This window comes from Trematomus bernacchii, unplaced genomic scaffold (genome assembly GCF_902827165.1).
Source record: "Trematomus bernacchii unplaced genomic scaffold, fTreBer1.1, whole genome shotgun sequence".
NCBI lineage: Eukaryota > Metazoa > Chordata > Actinopteri > Perciformes > Nototheniidae > Trematomus > Trematomus bernacchii.
In genome coordinates this window covers 1-24,357 of record NW_022987495.1, presented here as the reverse complement: position 1 = coordinate 24,357, position 24,357 = coordinate 1, and the positions used below count along the sequence as shown (strand labels likewise).

Below are 24,357 nucleotides of genomic sequence, written 5' to 3'. Positions count from 1 at the left end.
ACCTAATCTCTTTAGACGTCTGTGCTCTTTGAGTCCGGAGACGCTGGTTTCTCTGCAGGAGCCTCCTGTACGGGAACACAAAGACAACTAGAGTCACATATAACTTTATAATACTACTGTGTAGAAATACTACAAGTAAAAGTCTTGCATTCAAGATCTTTCATTAAAAGCTTTTTCATTTTTTGGATTATACTTCAAATCATCTCTCGTTTCGTAACTATTTCTCTTTGTGTTATATATTTTTATTAATGTGTGTTTTTATTTTATTATGCACTGTCTTGTGTTTATATAAATATCTTTATTTTAATTGTTTTTATTTTATTTTATTCAATTTTATTTTATTTGACTGGCTCTGTTGTGATTGGTCAACCGCTCTGAGATGTCCCGCTCCTTAGCCTATCACGTACAATGTGTTGGAGCGCTAGCCAATAGGAGCGTGAGTGTTCTATAGCACTGTCACTATGTTGGTGAAGGCACTGCATGATGTGGGCATTCAAATCATTTGCAAAACATTATGATTTGTGTGGAAACATTTTAATTATTACGATTTATTTTATTTTATTTCAACCTCTTCTCCTTTCTCTTTCTTGATCCTCCTTAGCAACGGGCATTACAGTCCTTAGCAACGGTCTGTTCTACTGGATTTACAATGTGTCACATGTTCTGAATCGACCAATCAGAACTTTATTTAGCCTCCGTATTGTTTATGGTTGAATGTGGGCCAGCGAACATTGTTTAGATTCTTAAGTGGGTTAGGTTTGGGTTAGGGTTAGGGTCCTGAGTTGGAAAAGGTTGAGAACCGCTGGAGTAGAAAGTATAGAGTTTCTAAAGTGAAGGTTCTTGGTTTCTCTCCACCTCTGACACCAGGAGATTACTGACAACAAATATCTCACCACGTTATTTAAAGCAGTGGTTCCCAACCAGGGGTACGAGGACCCCTAGGGGTAGTTGAGGGGATGAGAAAGACTAGGGATTGCAATGTAAATCCCACACAAAAAACAATTCTCATAAGCCTGGTGTCCTCCCGCAGAAAGCTCAAGTGTCTCATTTAAAGCTCCAGTCTTAACAACAGAGGTTGAAACTAGAAGAGAGTCCTAATATAATAGTTTTCACTGACACTAAGTGTAAAGGTTTAAATGCATTTGTCTTAAGGGTGAGTTATACAAGGGATTCTCATTTAAAGAGCAGTTGGGTTGAACACGATTACAAAGGGTTTAATATAAGAACACATTTAGACCAATCATCACAGAGGAGTGAGGGGGTTCTTCTAGAACCAGCTTAAGGGGTCCACGGGACACAAAAGGTTGTGAACCACTGATTCAAACCCTCACCTTGTTTCTGACCTCCTGTCCATCAGAGATGACCCCGACTCCGTCTCCATTCTGCAGCCTGTTCTCCTTCAGACCCCCTCCTCCTCCTCCTCTTCCTCCACCTCCTCCTTTCTCCTCCTCCTCTTCCTCCTGGATGTGCAGCGTCTCCTCGGCGGCACTCAGCTGCAGCTCCAGACTCTCAGAATCACAGGAAGGGTTTCCCTCAGAGCTGCTGTCCTTCGCCTCCTCCTTCTCCCGCTCTTTCTTCCCCTCTTTCTCCTCCTTTTCAGAATCACAATTATTGTATTAGTCCCTAAGTGTGTCATTGGTCCCACAGTGTGTCATTGGTCCCACAGTGTGTCATTGGTCCCACAGTGTGTCATTGGTCCCACAGTGTGTTATTGGTCCCACAGTGTGTCATTGGTCCCACAGTGTGTCATTGGTCCCACAGTGTGTCATTGGTCCCACAGTGTGTCATTGGTCCCACAGTGTGTCATTGGTCCCACAGTGTGTCATTGGTCCCACAGTGTGTCATTGGTCCCACAGTGTGTCAGTGTTACAGCAAAAGTGGCATCGCAGGTAAAAAAGGCAAGAAATAATAACAAGAACAAATATGAAATGGACGTGTTTGTTTCACCTGAGGCTCTGCAGGAGTCTCCTCTGGCTTCCCCTCCTCCTGCTGGACCTCCTCTGCTGGAGGACTGATGCTCTCGTTGTGATTGGATGCAGCGTCCAGGTCCTCCTGCAGGTCCTCCTGGGGGGGGAAGTGGGGGGAGGAGTTGTAGGAGGAGGGTTGGGGGGAGGTGGGCAGGGAGGTGCTGCTCTCTCGGGACAGGGTGCTGTGCCGCGGTTTGTCCGGAGACCTGAAGCTGAAGCGGGACGGCTTGGGGCTGTAGCTCTTATGGAACTCAGAGAAACTGGACTTCCAGGCTTTAGGGGAGGTGAGGGTCCGTCTCTTCAGGGACCCGTACCTGAGACACAGGGAACGATTCAAAGTGGCTTTTATTAACATGTCATATTTATTTTTATTTTAAAGGACTACAAAATACCATATATGCAAGTACTATTTTAATTGTTGTACTTTTTATATATTTTTCTACATTTCCTTTGGATCCAGTATTTGCAATAAATATCTTTAGGAGCTGAAGAATCCTAAATCGTATGTTATGACTCTCTGATAACTGGGCGTCGCACACACTTGGAACAATAAAATGTAAATACATGAACCTTCCCAAAGCACAACTTAGTTATTCATTTGACTTAAAAGTTCCTCCCTCCTTTTATTCTTATTATGATTATTATTCTGTTATGCATAGTGTCATGAGTATTAAGGTATCATTTTGTTGGGAATAATTCAGATTTGAAACGTCTACATCAGGGGTGTCAAACTCAAGGCCCGGGGGCCAAATCCGGCCCGCGACTTCATTTTCTGTGGCCCCGCAAGAGCTTGCAAATAATATAATACGTTTATTATACGGTCACACGCCACTTTACAGAATCACGTTGCCCATAAACTACATGTCCCACAATGCATCTCCTTTTGTGACATGCGCACTGAAGAGACTTGCAGTTATTTGCCCTGGACTTCTGCTTTCAGACGTAGTTAATTACTAAGTTATTACCCTATCCGATAATAATCCAATTCAGAGGCAATGATGTGATATAATACATTATTTTATATATTTATATATGTATATTTATATAGTTACAGCCGGCCCTTTGAGTGCAACCTTAACGCTAATGTGGCCCACGATGAAATTGAGTTTGACACCCCTGGTCTACATGTATTCAGATAGAGATGACCTCTGACCTCTGCAGACCCTTCACTGCGAACACTTTCTCCGGATGCTGAGCCTGCAGCTCCTTGATCACGCTCTGCAGATCCAGGTTCAGCTGCAGGAGCACAACACGGGTTCACAAACAAACAATAAAACACATTATAGAAATAAATACTGAAGCACTTTAGAAACACACCGTGCTCATCTCCTTGAAGAAGGTGTTCCTTAAATGTGAAACAGCAGAGAAGGCCGACACGAAGCACCCGACGCGGCTGCAGGGAAACAGATGAGAACATGATTTAATATTTGTACGTATTTACAGACGCTCCCCTGTGCTGCGAGAACGCCGTCAGACCTGTCGAAGATCACCGGCAGCTCGTCCTTCAGCTCGGAGTTGATGCTCTCATAAACACTCCTGGCTTCATGCATCTCCTCTTCGGCCTGCAGGGAACACACGCAAGAGCTTTTAAATACATGCACAGAAGAAGAAGACATATGCATGCACACAAAACCAGAATCCCTCCTTTTCTCAAGACGCTTAATCATGAAATGATTGCAAAAGTAAAAAGAATTGCACGCAGCTTTAACATGAATATCTGTTGCAGAGCACCAACTAAAAAAGGCTGTCATACTTTAAGAGTCACGTATTCAAAAGTATTACATTGTGGTCCTTTTTCTACTCTTCATAAAGTGTTTGTATTTGTCCCAACAACATGTTTGTATAGTGTATACAGTATACATATAGTTACAATACAGTGAATATGTTGTTTAAGTATATATTGCATTGTATCAGCATGTGATCGAATGTGTCTTTACGATCATCTCTTAAACTCACAAGATGTCAGGTCAAACTGCAAACTTGTGGCGCTAAAATGAGGAACACTTCAGTAAACATTTGTATTTAGATTGTCTTTCTGGGGATGAAGCCAAATGATGAGATCAGCGCATGAATACATAACAGAAATGTAAAAAGGTAGAGGTCACCTGAGGCTCTTGTATTCTCTGACATTGGAGTGTTTTGACAATTAGATTTGAACAAGTGAGACCAATATATTGAACACATTCCTGCTTAGACGTTATTTATCATTTCTATTTGAGTGTCTGAGTCTTGTTGTAGTTTCCTGAGCTCCAGGTGTTCAGATGTGTGTGCTGATGTGTGTGTCTGTGAGCAGGTGCAGTATGCCCCGTCCTCACCTTGATGATCTTCACGTCGTCCCTCTTCTTGGCGCTCTGCAGAGCCTCCAGGTGGTGCAGGGTGGAGTCGTAGTCCACCAGCTTCCTGCCGCGCTTCGCCACCTTCTCCTGCGGAGGGAAGAGCACAGGAGCTCCGGGTAGAAGGCGTGTGGTTTGCAAAGTGATGTCAGAATCTGAATCAGACACAGGTTTATCACCAGGTAGGTGGACACGTACGTGGAATGTGGCGTGGTGTCGTGGTGCATACATAAAAGCACAGATAGAGAGCTAGAAAAATATTTAAAATAATAATAAATATAGTAAAATATAGCAGTATTTACAAAGAAATGGAATAAAAAGGAATAAAATATGGAATAAATCCTGAGTGTGTGTGTGTGTGTGTGTGTGTGTGTGTGGTGTGTGTGTGTGTGTGTGTGTGTGTGTGTGTGTGTGTGTGTGTGTGTGTGTGTGTGTGTGTGTGTGTGTGTGTGTGTGTGTGTGTGTGTGTGTGTGTGTGTGTGTGTGTGTGTGTGTGTGTGTGTGTGTGTGTGTCTGTGTGTGTGTGTGGTGTGTGTGTGTGTGTGTGTCTCTGTCTGTGTGTGTGTTGTGTGTGTGTGTGTGTGTGTGTGTCTCTGTCTCTGTCTCTGTCTGTGTGTGTGTGTGTGTGTGTGTGTGTGTGTGTGTGTGTGTGTGTGTGTATGTGTGTATGTGTGAGAGTGTGTGTGTGTGTGTGTATGTCTCTGTCTGTGTGTGTGTGTGTGTGTGTGTGTGTGTGTGTGTGTGTGTCTCTGTCTGTCTGTGTGTGTGTCTCTGTCTGTCTGTGTGTGTGTGTGTGTGTGTGTGTGTGTGTGTGTGTGTATGTCTGTGTGTGTATGTCTGTCTGTGTCTCTGTCTGTCTGTGTCTCTGTCTGTCTGTGTGTGTGTGTGTGTGTGTGTGTGTGTGTGTGTATGTCTGTGTGTGTATGTCTGTCTGTGTCTCTGTCTGTCTGTGTCTCTGTCTGTCTGTGTGTGTGTGTGTGTGTGTGTGTGTGTGTGTGTGTGTGTGTGTCTCTGTCTGTGTGTGTGTGTGTGTGTGTGTGTGTGTGTGTGTATGTCTGTCTGTGTCTCTGTCTGTCTGTGTGTGTGTCTCTGTCTGTCTGTGTGTGTGTGTGTGTGTGTGTGTGTGTGTGTGTGTGTGTGTGTGTCTGTCTCTGTCTGTGTGTGCGTGTGTGTGTGTGTGTGTGTGTGTATGTGTGTGAGTGTGTGTGTGTGTGTGTGTATGTATGTGTCTCTGTCTGTGTGTGTGTGTGTGTGTGTGTGTGTGTGTGTGTGTGTGTGTGTGTGTGTGTGTGTGTGTGTGTGTGTGTGTTGTGCTCGTCTCACCCTGATATCTGGGAATTGTCCCACGTAGGACTCCATGGTGCGGACGGCCTGGTCCAGCAGCTTCACCTCGAAGTCGTTCCACAGCAGGTCCTCTCCCTGAACACACAGGAGACACATATCACTCACATTCATGAGGAGATCAGAATCATCCTTTATTCATATTAAAGCTTTATTTTAGAAATTCCCCTCAGATTATTTGTTAAGAACTTTAAAAGGTACATGCAGCTAAATATAACATGACACAAGGAGGTCAAATGTATGATAATTAAAATAATATTAGTCACACAGCGAGGACATTTACAGCGTTACAGCAATAGCAGGTCAAACAAAAGGCATGCAATAATAAAGAATATGCTAACTTATTAAACATAGAGAAGAAAAAGCGCACATTAGTAATAATAGAATTTGATTTATTTTCATTTGATGTAATGAACCCTAAATGAAGTGACCCGTGCAGCCTTTGTTGAATGTGCACTGAGTGGTGAATCTGCACACTGACCTCCGTGATGCCTGCCAGGTCTTCCTCTCCGGCCCAGTCCGCCTCGTACGAGTCGAACAGAGACTGGGAGACACGCCGCGAAGCCTCTCGCATGTCTGCAGACAAACCACTTCTGTATGTTAAATATATATATATAAAAAAAAACGTTATATGTAAAAGAAACATTCATTAGAATAAAAGAGACAAAGTATATGATCAGAATCAGAATCAGAAGCTTCGTCCCACAGAGGGGAAAGGTACGTTGTTACAGCTTCATGTTAACTAAGAAGCATGCATACACATAAGTAAAGACACAAGTAGGAATTACACAGTTTACAAATGACACATCATGATGTATGGACTTCATGATCTGCTTCTGCAACAGGAAGTCAATGCACATTCATTTGTTGCTGTGTGATCCACAGAGAGGGTACAAGTACACACTTCCTTTACTCAAGTAGAAGTACAGATACTCGTGTTTCAAAATACTCTAGTGAAAGTAGAAGTACTGACTAAACTCCTTTACTCAAGTAGAAGTACAGATACTCGTGTTTAAAAATACTCTGGTACAGGTAGAAGTACTGACTAAACTTATTTACTCAAGTAGAAGTACAGATACTCGTGTTTAAAAATACTCTGGTACAAGTAGAAGTACTGACTGAACTTCTTTACTCAAGTAGAAGTACAGATACTCGTGTTTAAAAATACTCTGGTGAAAGTAGAAGTACTGACTAAACTTCTTTACTCAAGTAGAAGTACAGATACTCGTGTTTAAAAATACTCTGGTGAAAGTAGAAGTACTGACTAAACTTCTTTACTCAAGTAGAAGTACAGATACTCGTGTTTCAAAATACTCTGGTGAAAGTAGAAGTACTGACTGAACTTCTTTACTCAAGTAGAAGTACAGATACTCGTGTTTAAAAATACTCTGGTGAAAGTAGAAGTACTGACTAAACTTCTTTACTCAAGTAGAAGTACAGATACTTGTGTTTAAAGATACTCTGGTGAAAGTAGAAGTACTGACTGAACTTCTTTACTCAAGTAGAAGTACAGATACTCGTGTTTAAAAATACTCTGGTACAAGTAGAAGTACTGACTAAACTCCTTTACTCAAGTAGAAGTACAGATACTCGTGTTTAAAAATACTCTGGTACAAGTAGAAGTACTGACTAAACTCCTTTACTCAAGTAGAAGTACAGATACTCGTGTTTAAAAATACTCTGGTAGAAGTAGAAGTACTGACTAAACTCCTTTACTCAAGTAGAAGTACAGATACTCGTGTTTAAAAATACTCTGGTACAAGTAGAAGTACTGACTAAACTCCTTTACTCAAGTAGAAGTACTGACTAAACTCCTTTACTCAAGTAGAAGTACAGATACTCGTGTTTAAAAATACTCTGGTACAAGTAGAAGTACTGACTAAACTTCTTTACTCAAGTAGAAGTACAGATACTCGTGTTTAAAAATACTCTGGTGAAAGTAGAAGTACTGACTGAACTTCTTTACTCAAGTGTAAAAAGTTACACAATTTACAAAAATTAAAACATAATAATAAAACATATATTACACGCTGCAGCTACCAAACAAAATAACTTTTGCAAACATCAGGAAACATGAATACAATAGAAGAGAAATACAGTTAAATATTACAAATATTAAAAAACACATGCACGTGCAACATGCAAGAATTATAACTATAGAATAAAATACAAATTTTTTTTTTAAAAATGTGTAAAGTATATTTTAAAAAACAAACAAAAATAATTACGAGAAACTTTATTAATTATTAAACAATACTATTAAAACAAAAGAGAATCATAAAGAAAGCAGCATGAACAAAGCCCCTCACCTCTGACGGAGTTGATGTAGTTCCTCAGGTCTTTGTAGATCCGGTTCCCGTCCGTCTGCAGAAACACAGATTACTGTCCTTTAAGACTTTAAACACTCTGTGAAGAACATCCATCTGATTACTAATTATTTATCTAGATATCATATCCAGAGGTGGGAGGTAGAGGAGTACAAATACTTCCTTACTGTATTTAAGTACCAGGTATCAGTACTTTACTCCACTACTTATTTTTCTGACCACTTCTTACATTTTGAACACAAATACCTGTACTTTCTACTTCTCACATGTTGAACACAAATACCTGTACTTTCTACTTCTCACATGTTGAACACAAATACCTGTACTTTCTACTTCTCACATGTTGAACACAAATACCTGTACTTTCTACTTCTTACATGTTGAACCCAAATACCTGTACTTTCTACTTCTTACATGTTGAACACAAATACCTGTACTTTCTACTTCTTACATGTTGAACACAAATACCTGTACTTTCTACTTCTTACATTTTGAACACTAATACCTGTACTTTCTACTTCTTACATGTTGAACCCAAATACCTGTACTTTCTACTTCTTACATGTTGAACACAAATACCTGTACTTTCTACTTCTTACATGTTGAACACAAATACCTGTACTTTCTACTTCTTACATGTTGAACACAAATACCTGTACTTTCTACTTCTTACATGTTGAACCCAAATACCTGTACTTTCTACTTCTTACATGTTGAACCCAAATACCTGTACTTTCTACTTCTTACATTTTGAACACAAATACCTGTACTTTCTACTTCTTACATGTTGAACACAAATACCTGTACTTTCTACTTCTTACATGTTGAACACAAATACCTGTACTTTCTACTTCTTACATGTTGAACCCAAATACCTGTACTTTCTACTTCTCACATTTCCCAAACAGGCTGGTTCCTTTAGTTTGAATGTGTGTTTGGTGGCGTGATCATTATTATTTAGAGTCATTGCGTGCCTATTGATTTGGACACGATCCGTGTATCCATCATTTCCTGGTCTTCTCTAAAGAAGAGGGACCAATGAAAACGTTGTCATGTTGCCGTTGTTCAGCATGGAAACATTCATTAGCTAACAATGACATTATTGTTCTATTAATATAAAGGGAGGTCAGGTACTCTTTAAAACAGCTGCTAGTTATGGGTACTTTTTACTGAAGTACATTTCAAAGCCTCTTTACTTTGACTTGAGTAAAGAAGTTTAGTCAGTACTTCTACTTTCACCAGAGTATCTTTAAACACGAGTATCTGTACTTCTACTTGAGTAAAGGATGTGTTTACTTTTGCCATCTCTGATCATATTCCATTTACTTGTGTATAGACTCTTCTTGCACTATTTTGTATTTTATTTGTATTTACTTGCACATCTCAAAACATTCTCTTGCTCTATTGTATCAGTGTTATTTGTTTTATGTCTTAAATATATATCCATAAATCCTCCAGTGTTCACAGCAGGGAAATGTTTTTCTATTTTCACATACTCTGTTATCTTTATTCAGATAAAACCCACATATTACCCCATAATTGTTTCTTGTATTTATTTTAAAAATATTTTTTTTACAATGTAATTATATTTTTTAATGTTCCGTATTTATGTTTCTTGTATAAGTCTTTTTTTTAATATGTATTTGTTTTTATTTTTTATTCATAGTATTTTATTTCTATGTTAATGTTTCTTGTACATCTTTTTTTTAATAATTATATTATATTTAATTAAATTTTTCTTTATTTATATTTCTGGATTTTTGCAAAAACGTGTCATTGTGTTTCCAGTGAAGGAGCGATGGCTGCTGCACGCTGCCTGACCTGCTGATCATTGAACTGCAGCAGGAAGTACTCAAACTGCTCGTCCCGGCTCTCCGTCGTCTTCCCCAGTCTCTGCAGCACCTGAGGAAACACACGTAATACGTAAATACATACACAGATCATTACGTTTCTTTCATCCCCTGCAGACTATCCCTCACCTTCTCTTTGCCTCGACTCAGCCGACGCTGGACTTTCTTAGCAAAGTCTCCAGAGCCGCCTTTTGGATTCTCTGCCATCTTCTACAATCTGGATTGAGTCGATTCCTGAAGAAGAAGAAGAAGAAGAAGAAGAAGAAGAAGAAGAAGAAGAAGAAGAAGAAGAAGAAGAAGAAGAAGAAGAAGAAGAAGAAGAAGAAGAAGAAGAAGAAGAAGAAGAAGAAGAAGAAGAAGAAGAAGAAGAAGAAGAAGAAGAAGAATGAAACAGGATTAAGATTACATATAATCCACCTCTCTGACCTCTGCATCTATAGACAGACTTCACAGATATATTGACCTCCTGACCTCTCTGACCTCTGCATCTATAGACAGACTTCACAGATATATTGACCTCCTGACCTCCTGACCTCTGCATCTATAGACAGACTTCACAGATATATTGACCTCCTGACCTCCTGAACTCTGCATCTATAGACAGACTTCACAGATATATTTACCTCCTGACCTCCTGACCTCTCTGACCTCCATTACCTCTGCATCTATAGACAGACTTCACAGATATATTGACCTCCTCGACTCCCCTCCTTGACTCCCCTCCTTGACTCCCCTCCTCGACTCCCCTCCTCGTGTCTTAGTCCCGCCCACAGGAGATGCGAGCGGAGGAGTCGAGGAGGGGAACCGAGGAGAGAGGAGGGTCAAGCAGCAAGCGGTTAGAGAAATGAGATGTCCTTCAACATGGCATGCTGAAATCCATTTCCGGGTCACTACCGGAGGACTGAGGATTCGAGGATTCGAGGAGTCGAGGAGTCGAGGACCGAGGAGTCGAGGAGTCGAGGAGGGTTAATGAGTGAAATGAGAAAGGGCCAGAGAGATGTGTTTGATGAAAGCCTCATGTCTGCTTCTATATATGTGGAGTTTAGTGAAAGGAACATGTCTCACATTACATTGAAATGGCTCTTTCTGCAGACTTCTCCCTCCACTGATCCTCTAATAACTACACTACCCAGAGTTCCCTGCGGCATAGCTCCTCCCACATCCATGGTTATGATATTATAAATAGAATTCGGCAAAATAAAAAAATAAAACACAAAGAAATATATAAATATATAAAATAATAAATAATAATAAAAAATAAAGAATTCAATACAAATAAATGAAACAAAATGTATATAAATAATACAATAAAAAAGCAAATAAATACAAAAAGAATAATGAAAAAATAATATATCAAACAAATAAAATTAAAATATAATAAAAAGCAAATAAATACAACTATGCATATATTTTATTCAGAGGAATTCATTTTACCAAGTATTTTGTAGTACCACTGATCCTCTAACAACTACACTACCCAGAGTTCCCTGCGGCACAGCTCCACAATGGCAGCTTCGAACTTTAGCCAGAGCAGTTAACAACACTCCTGCAGGAGGAGGAGGAAGAGAAGGAGGAGGAGGAATACAAGGAGGAGGAGGAGTGGTTGTTCCTCCATGATCTCCCCCGGTCAGTTGTACTATTTCCTGGCCGCCCTGCAGCACCTCATGATGGGCAGTGTTCTGCTGAAGTGCGCCGCCGCAGACCTGGGCCTCCAGTGGGGGGGCTGGGCTCTGGCTGCTGCCCTGCGGACCGAGAAGTTCTACGACCTGGCAGGTAAATGTCTCAACTGAGGCCACGTGCTGATCACTCAAATCAGTCCTAGCTTCTCATTTGTGTGGATGTTCATGTTTTTCCAGCACACTCTGCTTTGGGTTTCTATCCTGCACGCTGATTGGTGCTCGAACTGAATCAAATGAACCTTGAATTAGCTTCCTTAGCAGTTATTCAGCTGTGTGAGTTTTAACTTCATTACATAAATGTGTTTTCCGCTGTCATCGTTATGAAACTTGCTATCTGCGGCTTTGTTGTGAAACAGGCAGAGCTCCTCCTTCAGGTTAAGAAACAGCGTCACATGATCCAGTCAGATCCAATCAGAGTAGTGGGTCTGCAGAGGGATCCGGGACTTCTTAACTAAATAGAAAAAGCCCCCCCTAATGAGGATTAACCATGGGATTAACACAGCCTGGCTGCTTGGGCTCACTTTGCATTTGTACAATTAATGAATCAACACAATTATTAATTAACCTGATAGGAATAGGGTCAGATTGTTCTCGTTAATTATTGTATTTTATAAGAATACTGACTGTTATCGGCTTTTAAGTAATAATCCTCTATGCATCTTAAAACATTTAGGATTTTTAATTAATAAAAAAAAATACATTTTGACATATTTACATATTTATTTTCTTTCTTTCAATTGAATTATTTTTTTCATCACACTTTTTTAAATACATTTTTCAATTAATTTTTTTCACTTATTAATTTTAAATATTTGAGAATTATTTTAAAGAAAACATGAGAACGTTTCTAATTGTCCCTGCTTAATAGAAACGACCAAATGACTGTATGTTCTGATTGAATTATAATTGATTTTTTTCCGGCTAAAATCAGTCCTATCTTCTCAGTTGTGTGATTTCCTTTAGTTTCATTTGATAATAAAGTGCATTTCTAGGAGTTTTGAACAGCTGGTCGGACAAAACAAGCATTCAATTAGCATCATTAATTTATAAAAGTCTCTAAAGCTGAAGTTACTAGTTGATTACTTAAATTAGACGATCATCAAAAAATATTTTTATAAATGTATGTCATTTTTCAGCCTAAAATCAGTCCTGGTTTCTCATTTGTGTGGATTTTCACGACAGAACGAGCATTTAATTAGCATTATTAATTCATTAAAGCCTTTTAGAGCTGAAGTTACTAGTTGATTTATTAATTAGCCGATCAACAGACTTTCATTTAAGTCGTTTTTTATTTTTAGGCTAAATCAACCCTAGCTTCTTATTTGTGAGGATTTATTTTGGTTTCATGTGATAATAAATTGAATTTCTTGGAGTTTTGAACAGTATGGTCGAACAAAACAAGCATTTAATTAGCATAAAGCATTTATAAAAGTCTCTTAACACAAATTATTTATATACATTTATGTCATTTTTCGGCCTAAAATCAGTCCTGGCTTCTTAATTGTGAGGATTTCCTTCTGTTTCAAGTGATAGTTAATTGAATTTCTTGGAGTTTTGAACAGTAGGTCGAACAAAACAAGCATTTAATTAGCATTATTAATGTCTTTCTTATAAATGTATGTCATTTTTCAGTCTAAACTCACTCCTGGCTTCTCGTCTGTGTGCTAAGCATACAATTAGCATTATTAATTCATTAAAGCCTCTGGAGCTGAAATGACTAGTTTCTCAGGTTCAAATCAACCCTCGCTTCTTATTTGTGAGGATTTATTCAGGTTTCCCGTGATAATAAGGTGAACTTCTTTTGGCTTTGAGCTGTTCGCAGCGTTGGGAAGGTGTGACCCTGAGCGTTGGGAAACATTTTACAACATTCTTTAAATCATTTATAGACTGCAGCAGATTAATGGGTAATGAACATACTGACTAATATAACTTTTATTTGCAGCCTTGTCACCTTTCACCCTTCTAGACTACTGTGAGTCTTTGAAAGGTAAATGACAATAAAGTTGAAAAACAATACGAGAAATAAGAAAACGTAGGTGCTTTTAGGGTTAAACCCAGATATGAATGTTATCGGAGCAGCTTACCTGTCAGATGTCTTTATAATTCCTCCAATGCTCGCTCTGTCTCGTTCGCTCCTCGGTGGTTTTACCCTTGAACTTTGGACCCGGTGTCTGCAGGATCCTGGGTAAAAGATTTATTGAACACGCCTTACTGTGCTGCCATCCTCCAGCTCGACCTCTATCTCTCTTTTTATTTCCTCCAGGATCCGGCACCTTTATACTGCTGGCCCACCTGAGCCGGGTGTGGGGAGGAGCTTCTCACCTGAGGCAGAACGTTCAGACGGGCCTGGTGACAGCGTGGGGGCTCAGGTAGAACACACCTCACGTATAGAGTCGTTACAACTCTAAATATAATCAGGTCTTAAATCAGACTTTTACTGAAACAGAGTATTCCTACACTCTGGTACTTCTACTTTTACTCAAGTACAAGATCTGAGTACTTCTACTTTTACTCAAGTACAAGATCTGAGTACTTCTACTTTTACTACAAGATCTGAGTACTTCTACTTTTACTCAAGTACAAGATCTGAGTACTTCTACTTTTACTCAAGTACAAGACCTGAGTACTTCTACTTTTACTCAAGTACAAAATCTGAGTACTTCTACTTTTACTCAAGTACAAAATCTGAGTACTTCTACTTTTACTACAAGATCTGAGTACTTCTACTTTTACTCAAGTACAAGATCTGAGTACTTCTACTTTTACTCAAGTACAAAATCTGAGTACTTCTACTTTTACTCAAGTACAAGATCTGAGTACTTCTACTTTTACTACAAAATCTGAGTACTTCTACTTTTACTACAAGATCTGAGTACTTCTACTTTTACTCAAGTACAACATCTGAGTACTTCTACTTTTACTCAAGTACAATGTCTGAGTACTTCTACTTTTACTACAAGATCTGAGTACTTCTACTTTTACTCAAGTACAAAGTCTGAGTACTTCTACTTTTACTACAAGATCTGAGTACTTCTACTTTTACTCAAGTAATAGATCTGAGTACTTCTACTTTTACTCAAGTACCAGATCTGAGTACTTCTCCACCTCTGAAGGGATCTCACAAAAAAGGCACATATTTTACAACTGTAAATATATGATACATTTTCTTGATTGTGTTTATTTTTGGTGTATAAGTACATCAGTTTAGAAGCACTTGGGCCAGAGGAGGGGGGTGTTCCAAATACAAATACTTCTACTCAAGATCTGAGTACTCCTCCCCCCTCTGTATAAAAGGCATACTTGTCTACCAGCAGTGTGAAAGGACTCTATTGCCTGTTTTCCCCCAGGTTTCCCCCCCATTTGGCGCACCATTTGGCGCACCATTTGGCGCACACCATTTGTTGGTAATAAAGTATATATATAATGCAGCTTATAACACAGTTCCAACAGAATAATGTTATATATTTGTATATGTCATGCTCCTTTTAGAGGCTGTGTGCTGCAGGGTCGAGCTGGAGGTCGGAGCAGGAACTAATGAATGTGGAAGCTGAGCGTCTGTTAATGAATAATTCTCCTGGTTAATGTCGTCCTCTCAGACTCGGGACTTTCCTCTTCATGCGGATCTTGAAGGACGGCCAGGATCGCAGGTTCAACAACGTGAGAGACAGCCCGGGGACATTCTTCGTGTACTGGAACGTCCAAGGTGCAAATATACCCTCCTGCTGCGCTCCTTGAACGCATCCTCATTAAAGGTCTCCTATCATGCTATTTTTAGGCATATATTATGGGTCTCAGATATATATATATATATATATAAAAACATGTCTATGATGTGTTTTGCTGAAAATACCAAACAGATCATGCATTTTAGAAATCCCTCATATCACTCTGTTCCAGCCCTGTAACTAAAGGGCTGATTCCGGGTCCTTAGCTTTAAAAAAAGGAGGTGGAGCTAATGCCTGCTCAGAATTACCCGGCAGATACTCGGCTAAATGCTGCCGTGATTAAACGCCATCATGTTCCAAACCACATCAAGGATTATGTCTGAAACAGTATGGAGCTCAAACTCTTTCTCTCTCTCAGGTTTACCACAAGGTGACTTCCTTTTTATTTCCTGCTTCTTCACACACACTCTCTCCAGTACAGGTTAGCTCTGAGTGTTAGCGATGCTAATGTAAACACAGACCATATTACGTCCAAAACACGTCGTGCATTGTTTCTGGCAGCAACGTTTCTGATAGGCCCGTGGGTGTAAAGCCCGCCTACATTTCAGATATTACGTCATATCGGACGCAAATCTGGATCAGCTCCGTTGTTCCCCCGTTTTTAGAGATTTGGGTACGGAGGAAAAGAGAGAGGGTTTTGTTTTCTGACGCTGCGTGAGTCTCCCGACACACCGGGGACACGCGTGTGTAAAGGACATTAAAAAGTGCATTTTGCATGATAGGAGACCTTTAACTAACGGAGGCATTAATCTCTGTCTGCTTCCTCTCTCTCAGTATGGATTTATTCTGGTGCGTTGAATTCATTGAGTCCCCAGTTGAAGGTGATTAATACTCTCTGTTTCCTCTCAGCGCTGTGGGTGTTCATGACGCTGCTGCCCACCCTCATGCTGAACAGTGAGAAGAGAGACGCTCCTCTGGGCCCGAGGGACTTCATCGGCTGGGGCCTCTGGGGCCTCGGGTTCGCCACTGAAGCCATCGCTGACCAGCAGAAATGGATCTTCAAGAACGACCCGGGAAACGCTGTAAGTTATAGGGACAGTTCGTCCAAAAAAACACAGCTTTCTACCTCCACCTGTGGAGATATTCATCAGTATGTATAGTTACAGAGGTTTGGAGAAAAACTAGATTAGATAAGATGCACTTTATTAATGTGGACTATGCTCTGTGTTTGCAGAGAGACAATGTTATAAATGCATGCACTTTAGCTGACAGTAATGCATCCCATTAAAAACGATTTGTTGCATAAGGGACAGGGAATATGCAGTCAGTGTTTACTTCCCGTCTTCTTCTGTTGGCTTCTCTGTCGTCCAGCTCTGGGTACAGTTAAGCCATCATGAATCCAAAGTCTCCTGCGCTCATCATATATGCACAACAGCTACAGTGTAGTTATGGCAATGAAGAAGTCCCAAGCACCTCCAACGATGCAACATAAATATATGAGACTTAAAACAATACAAATAATGCAAAAAGAAACGGAGTAGAAAGAAAGTAGTGCAAGTAATGTGAAAGACAGACATCTCATCACCCTGAGTCTAACTGTTAGAAAACTCCCTGGTCCCCGGCTTGAGCTTCAATCTCAGGATCCATGTGTTTCTGATCCTCTCCAGAATGGAAGTAGTCAAAACAAAAAAAGAGAATTCGTTGGTATTTTTCTCAAAATCCGGACTTTTTCCTCAAATATCTGACTTTTTCTCAAAAATTCGGACTTTTCCCCAAAATCTGTTTTTTCCCCTCAAAATCTGATTTTATTTCCTCCAAATATAATTGTTTCCTCAAAATTCTGCCCTTTTCTCAAAAAATCTGGCTTTTCTCAAAATCGGACTTTTTTCCCTCTAAATTCTGACTTTTTTTCAAAAAATTGACTTTCTCAAAAATTCGGACTTTTATCAAAAATATGACTTATTCTCAAAAATCTAAAAAATATTACTTATTCTCACAAATTCTGACTTTTTCTCAATATCTGACTTTTCCCCAAAATATGACTTTTTTTCTCAAAATATGACTTTTTCTCAAAATTCTGACTTCTCAAAAATCAAAAAATTCTGACTTTTTCTGAATACTTCAAAATGTTAATAATCCCTGGTCCCCAGCTTGAGCTTCAATCTCAGGATCCATGTATCTGTGATCCTCTCCAGAATGGAAGTAGTCATCACATACAGAGCATCAACTAGTTCCTGAACAGTGTCCTTCACATGCTGATATCCAAGAGAGGGAGTTACACAGTCACAAGATGGAGGAATAGAAAGCAGTATTCAATGTTTACTTCAGATTAGCTCCACGTCAGAAATGAGCATGCTTGTCATATGTCTATCTCCATAGAGGCTGAATCATCATGTTAATCACATAGCTATCATATGCCTCAAACAGTCCTGATGCTCTTCTAGGTAATCATACATCCTGTCATGTTCACAGCTACAGTTGGGATACCTTTGTTAGCATGTTGCTCTGATGTTGGAAGAGGACATTCAGTATGTTCCCAACACTAACCGTCTCGTCTGAATCTCTTCTCAGGGGAAGTTCATCCAGAGCGGCCTGTGGGCGTACAGCCGGCACCCAAACTACTTTGGGGAGATCCTGCAGTGGGGGGGTCTGTGGCTGTCGGCCTCCTCAGTGATGAAGGGTCCTCTTCAGCTGCTCAGCGCCGCCTCGCCGCTCTTCGTCTGGTTCCTGCTGCGCCACGTCAGCGGGATCCCCATCCTGGAGAAACAGGCGCTGAAGAAGTGGGGCGCGGACCCTCAGTTCCAGGACTACATCAGGAACACCCCCCTCCTCTGGCCCTGGCCCAAGGGCTTCTGAACTGATGGACTTATACACCAAAAATGAACACAATCAAGTTCAAATATGTTTTTTTCTGTCATTTTGTAAAATAAATTTATCATATTTACAGTTTGTCATGTGACTTTTCTGTGAGATCTCTATAGAGGTGGGAGAAGTACTCAGGTCTTGGTACTTGAGTAAAAGTAGAAGTACTCAGATCTTGTACTTGAGTAAAAGTAGAAGTACTCAGATCTTGTACTTGAGTAAAAGTAGAAGTACTCAGATCTTGTACTTGAGTAAAAGTAGAAGTACCAGAGTGTAGGAATACTCTGTTACAGTAAAAGTCCTGCATTCAAAATGTTCCTCAAGTAAAAGTACAAAAGTATTCTCATCAAAATATAGTGAAAGTAGCGACAGTAAAAGTAGTCATTGTGCAGATTGGTCCATTTCAGAATAATATATATGATATGTTTTATAATGATTGATCATGAAAGTGTTCTCAAAGCTGGCAAAGGTGCAGCTAGTTTGAATGACTTTGTATACTGCAGGGTAGCTTGTGGATTTACTCCAGGTGGAACTAAAGTCTGATTTAACACTTGATTATATTTCACATCATTCATCCACATCTGTAAAGTAACTAAAGGAATTAAATACATGTAGTGGAGGAAAAGTACACCATGTACCTCTGAACTGTAGAGGAGAAGTACAAAGATGCTCACTGTAAAGATTATATTACAAAAACAACACTGTTTCAGGACAGAAGGTATGATAATCTGTGATGTTATTCTGCTTTGAATTCATGCATTTTTATAATTATGCATCATCAAACCATTGTTAATAAACATCTGAATCAACCCTCTGTGTAAGGACACACAAGTTATGACTGAGACCCGGATCTTCGAACATTTTTACAAGAGGCTTTTGGTAAATAAAAAAAAAAAAGTGAGACAATATAATTTATTTTATTTATTAAATCTCACTTTTTAAGACGGTTTAAAACAATTAAACATCAATTAAGGACATTTTTAAATGAATGAAATCAATGCATTAAGATTCAGAAAACAAAAAAAAACAAAGGAGACAATTTTGGTACGAAATGTATTTTATAAGTTACAGGTCTTTTAGAGCAAGTGTACAAAATGTTGTGCTAAATATTCAAATAATGCCACAGCAACATAAACTGGCTAATCTTACAAAGTAATGGCCTTTAGCATGCTAGTTAGCATCCTCCCAGTCCAAAATACGCAGAGCGAGATTAAATGATCCTGCCCGGGAACAAAGTACCTGACGATCACCGGCAGTGCAGATATTTTAATTGTGCGCCCTGTATCTCAGAGAATAATGCCAATTATTAGACAGGAGAGGCCCGAGAGCGCGTAAACAATTACAGCAACATTTACTGGAGGATAAAGACGATCAAAACTATGGAGGCCGACAGGTGCTAACGCGCTACGACGGCTCAAACCTCTTCCATCAGGAGAAACACGCTGCCGCTTCAGAAAGGATGCAGATATTAAAACACAAATGTTCCACATGAAGAAACATCTCCAGCAACTTGACATCACCTGCAGCGTTTAGAGAACATTCAGCAACTTGAGGAGACATGCGCTGCAAGAAGCTCAAAACACAACGGAGACCAGGGGACATTAAAAAGTGACGCACACAGCTGGGAGACCAGGGGACACTAAAGATTGACGCACACAGTTGGGAGACCAGGGGACACTAAAAAGTGACGCACACAGCTGGGAGACCAGGGGACACTAAAGATTGACGCACACAGCTGGGAGACCAGGGGACACTAAAGATTGACGCACACAGCTGGGAGACCAGGGGACACTAAAAAGTGACGCACACAGCTGGGAGACCAGGGGACACTAAAGATTGACGCACACAGCTGGGAGACCAGGGGACACTAAAGAGTGACGCACACAGCTGGGAGACCAGGGGACACTAACGAGTGACGCACACAGCTGGGAGACAAGGGGACACTAAAGATTGACGCACACAGTTGGGAGACCAGGGGACACTAAAGATTGACGCACACAGTTGGGAGACCAGGGGACACTAAAAAGTGACGCACACAGCTGGGAGACCAGGGGACACTAAAGATTGACGCACACAGTTGGGAGACCAGGGGACACTAAAAAGTGACGCACACAGCTGGGAGACCATGGGACACTAAAGATTGACGCACACAGCTGGGAGACCAGGGGACACTAAAGATTGACGCACACAGCTGGGAGACCAGGGGACACTAAAAAGTGACGCACACAGCTGGGAGACCAGGGGACACTAAAGATTGACGCACACAGCTGGGAGACCAGGGGACACTAAAGAGTGACGCACACAGCTGGGAGACCAGGGGACACTAACGAGTGACGCACACAGCTGGGAGACCAGGGGACACTAACGAGTGACGCACACAGCTGGGAGACAAGGGGACACTAAAGAGTGACGCACACAGCTGGGAGACCAGGGGACACTAACGAGTGACGCACACAGCTGGGAGACAAGGGGACACTAACGAGTGACGCACACAGCTGGGAGACAAGGGGACACTAAAGAGTGACGCACACAGCTGGGAGACCAGGGGACACTAACGAGTGACGCACACAGCTGGGAGACAAGGGGACACTAAAGAGTGACGCACACAGCTGGGAGACATGGGGACACTAAAAAGTGACGCACACAGCTGGGAGACCAGGGGACACTAAAGATTGACGCACACAGCTGGGAGACCAGGGGACACTAACGAGTGACGCACACAGCTGGGAGACAAGGGGACACTAAAAAGTGACGCACACAGCTGGGAGACCAGGGGACACTAAAGATTGACGCACACAGCTGGGAGACATGGGGACACTAAAAAGTGACGCACACAGCTGGGAGACCAGGGGACACTAAAAAGTGACGCACACAGCTGGGAGACCAGGGGACACTAACGAGTGACGCACACAGCTGGGAGACCAGGGGACACTAATGAGTGACGCACACAGCTGGGACACTAAAAAGTGACGCACACAGCTGGGAGACCAGGGGACACTAACGAGTGACGCACACAGCTGGGAGACCAGGGGACACTAATGAGTGACGCACACAGCTGGGACACTAAAAAGTGACGCACACAGCTGGGAGACCAGGGGACACTAACGAGTGACGCACACAGCTGGGAGACCAGGGGACACTAATGAGTGACGCACACAGCTGGGACACTAAAAAGTGACGCACACAGCTGGGAGACCAGGGGACACTAAACAGTGACGTGTTTTGAGCTTCTTGCAGCGCATGTCTCCTCAAGTTGCTGAATGTTCTCTCAAAGCTGCACGTGATGTCAAGTTGCTGGAGGTGTTTCTTCATGAGGGACATTTGTGTTTCTATATCTGCATCAATTCTCCCGATGGAAGAGTGTGGTGTCGCTGTAGCACGTTAGCACGTTAGCACCCGTCGACCACCGTAAAACTCAATAGAAAGTAAAATACATACACTGAAAAAGCGTAAAAGATAAGCGATACTGGCCACCTCACCACACCTTTGATTACAACCTGCAATGAAATGCCTTAAAAAAAAATCCCGTTCTTCAACTTCTGAGTGACACATGAGTTGAATTTAAAGCAGGCCACAATCAAAGCGTGCACATACAGCAGATATTTTCAAAAAGAGTGATATATAAAACACACGTTAAAAAGGAGTAAAAGGTCTCGTTACACATTCAGCAGAAGCTCTAAAGACACGTGTGCAAACATCTATTTGGTTTTTAAAAAAGGCATCCTTTACAAACATGTCAAATCATCAACACACTCGTAACTATTGTGAAATATTCAAACGGTTGTGAAGCCAACTTGGAAGCTTTCCTTTTTTTTGGAGCGTGTTATGTGTTAAGCATGGAGGGGAAGAGGTTGTTATTGCAGAGTGAACAAAAGGTCAAGTGGGTCTTCTTCGTTGGATTATTTCAGGGACGGAGATGCAAAGAACTTCCCCGGGCGATTAAACCCGACCGCCGACTTTGTCTTGCTCCCGAATCTGAAACACAGAGTGCATTATGGGATTTAATGGAATAAGCAGAGAGGGTCAATAGAACAGAGCCATCGGAGGATAATGAGACGTGGTGCAGTAGATTAACTCCTACGAGAGATATTCAATCGAGTCAGCGTTTCTCCACATTAAATTAAACTTCTTTACGACTCTCCAGAAACCTTTGAATCAGCAGCACCTCGTTCAAACGGATATTAATCATAACATCAATGGGAAAACAAAGAAGTTAAAAGGGATAGTTTGGTAAGTGGGGTTGTGTGAGTGTGAGGTGAGTCTCCTCTACAGCAGTTTGGAGGAACAGACGTGTCTCCATACTTGTGTTTATATTCTTTTAATGTATTCTTTACTTCTTGGAAGAAATTAAACGGTGTCACATGACAAACGCTGAATGTAGAGAATTGAAACTCCCACTTAGGGCGACTGTGGCTGAGAGGGAGTGCGGTCGTCTTTCAACCAGAAGGTTGTGGGTTCGATCCCAGCACATGCAGTCAACATGTCGATGTATCCTTGGGCAAGATACTTAACCCTGAGTTGCTCCCGATGGCCAACGGTGTGAGTGTTAGGTCCTAGAGTAAGGTACACTGCTCTGAATGAATGAATGGGTGTGAATGTTAGGTCCTAGAGTAAGGTACACTGCTCCGTATGAATGGGTGTGAATGGGTGAATGACATGTAGTATGTAAAGCGCCTTGAGGGGTCGTAAAGACTGGATAAAGCGCTATATACAGGGGTGCACATAACTTTCTTAGTGAGTTACTCAAATGAGTACCAGGAGACAATGTTTGGTACGCAAGGTTATGTGTTCCGCCCCTCTGTTTTGCGAACGTCGACAGGGGGGGTGTGGCTGGGGGTGTGGTATTGAACGTCGACAGGAGGGGTGTGGCTGGGGGTGTGGTATTGAACGTCGACGGGAGGGGTGTGGCTGGGGGTGTGGTATTGAACGTCGACGGGAGGGGTGGGGGTGGGCGCTAGTGGAGCACTCGCGTGGAACTCGCGCCAGAAGTTGTGGCACAATTCTGTTGTACACACCGACGTTAACAGCAGCCCCATCTGTGCGCACGGCGACTGACTCCATCGTCCAGTGATCGAAGCGCCTTCTGGAAATGCTTCTCAAATCCGCCGGTACGCATTTCAGATGTTTGCCGCGCATGCGTACCAGTTATGTGCACCCCTGCCTATATAAGTACAGTCCATTTACCACTCACTCAGTAAAAAGTAGTTGTATAAAAAAATGTGTGTGTAAAATAAATGATCTGATTTAATAAACCTCACACTGACAACGGAGAAGCAGCTCAAACTATCTATTAAACATGTACTCAACAGCACACGACATTACATCTAGAGGAAATGAATCGGTGATAATAAAACAGGGCGTGAGTGTGTGTGTGTGTGTGTGTGTGTGTGTACCTGGGGGTCAGGGAAGACTTCATGCGTTGCCCCAGAGAGCTGGAGGACGGGGTTTTATTGAGCTGGTGGTCCGGAGTGTTCAGAGGTCCCAGCATGCTCACTGCAACACACACACACACATTTAACAATCAATCAATCAACAACCAACACATTTAACAATCGATCAATCATCACACACCCATTTTACATCACATAGCATTTAGCTGACGCTTTATCCAAAGCGACGTACAATAAAACCTAAGGACTCAATCTAAGAACAACAGAGCTGACATATTCACTTTGACATTTAGACAAGCCAGAGCGTTGTAAGCGATGCTGCATCAGTGCTCTCTGAGGCAATAGAGTAACAGGTGGGTTTACAGTAGGGCTGTGCAATTAATCGTATTTTAGTCTCGATTACGATTTTGGCTTGCAACGATTACGAAAACAACGTAATCAAAATAAAACGATTATTATTTTTATTAAAAAAAAAAAATGTAATTATTATTATTATTTTTTTTTGGTTTTTCAGTTGAATTATACTTAAAGTTCAGGGTAATCAACTGTTAAAAACATACTGTTCACATTTTTGTTTAAATAAATGGATGTTTTCAAAGTAAATGGATAATCGTTTTTAATAATCGTGATATCAATTATTGACCAAAATAATCGTGATTAGGATTTTTGCCATAATCGCACAGCCCTAGTTTACAGTTTGCGATGGAAGACGGAATAACTTTTTATCATCCACCAGAAAACACACTTACTTCTCTCGGGGGTGGCGTAGCAGTTTGCATTCTCGATGATCAGGTGGTCCCGGTTGGGAGTTCCACATCCCACCGAAACAAACTGAGCCCAGTAATCAACCGGGAGGCAGAGGAGACGCTCCACCACCTGAGGGGGGGAGAGGAGAGAGAGAGAGAGGGAGAGGGAGAGGGAGAGAGAGAGAGAGAGAGAGAGA

General features: G+C 41.3%; 3 protein-coding genes across 3 annotated transcripts; 1 reads left to right on the top strand and 2 right to left on the bottom strand.

Annotated features, from left to right (window-relative positions):
* Positions 1-2: 2 nt before the first annotated feature.
* Positions 3-12,132, bottom strand: bin2a (bridging integrator 2a; the record flags this gene model as incomplete). The annotated part of the gene is given in 13 exon segments (XM_034151388.1): positions 3-56; positions 1,329-1,592; positions 1,948-2,281; positions 3,121-3,203; positions 3,285-3,360; positions 3,444-3,529; positions 4,283-4,390; positions 5,624-5,719; positions 6,123-6,217; positions 7,951-8,005; positions 9,790-9,870; positions 9,948-10,052; positions 11,605-12,132. Coding segments are annotated over 12 exon segments (1,401 nt in total). The 5' UTR covers positions 10,026-10,052; positions 11,605-12,132.
* Positions 11,305-18,106, top strand: si:ch211-210c8.6. Its single transcript, XM_034151399.1, has 5 exons — positions 11,305-11,591; positions 13,761-13,866; positions 15,094-15,200; positions 16,072-16,244; positions 17,734-18,106. Exons 1-5 carry the CDS (start codon positions 11,432-11,434, stop codon positions 18,016-18,018), a joined length of 831 nt encoding a protein of 276 aa, XP_034007290.1. The 5' UTR covers positions 11,305-11,431; the 3' UTR covers positions 18,019-18,106.
* A 3,091-nt stretch (positions 18,107-21,197) lies between these two features.
* LOC117499083 (rac GTPase-activating protein 1-like) lies at positions 21,198-24,290 on the bottom strand (the record flags this gene model as incomplete). Its single annotated transcript, XM_034151376.1, is given in 3 exon segments — positions 21,198-21,999; positions 23,418-23,517; positions 24,164-24,290. Coding segments are annotated over 3 exon segments (303 nt in total), but the record flags the coding sequence as incomplete, so codon positions are not given.
* Positions 24,291-24,357: the final 67 nt, after the last annotated feature.

What these genes read in the sequence shown, in the direction of transcription:
- si:ch211-210c8.6 (XM_034151399.1), top strand. Translation starts at nt 11,432, where the DNA reads ATGATCTCCCCCGGTCAGTTGTACTATTTCCTGGCCGCCCTGCAGCAC. An exon ending in CGTGTACTGGAACGTCCAAG is followed by an intron (nt 15,201 to 16,071) that starts GTGCAAATATAC and finishes GTTTCCTCTCAG; the next exon opens with CGCTGTGGGTGTTCATGACG. An exon ending in AGAACGACCCGGGAAACGCT is followed by an intron (nt 16,245 to 17,733) that starts GTAAGTTATAGG and finishes ATCTCTTCTCAG; the next exon opens with GGGAAGTTCATCCAGAGCGG.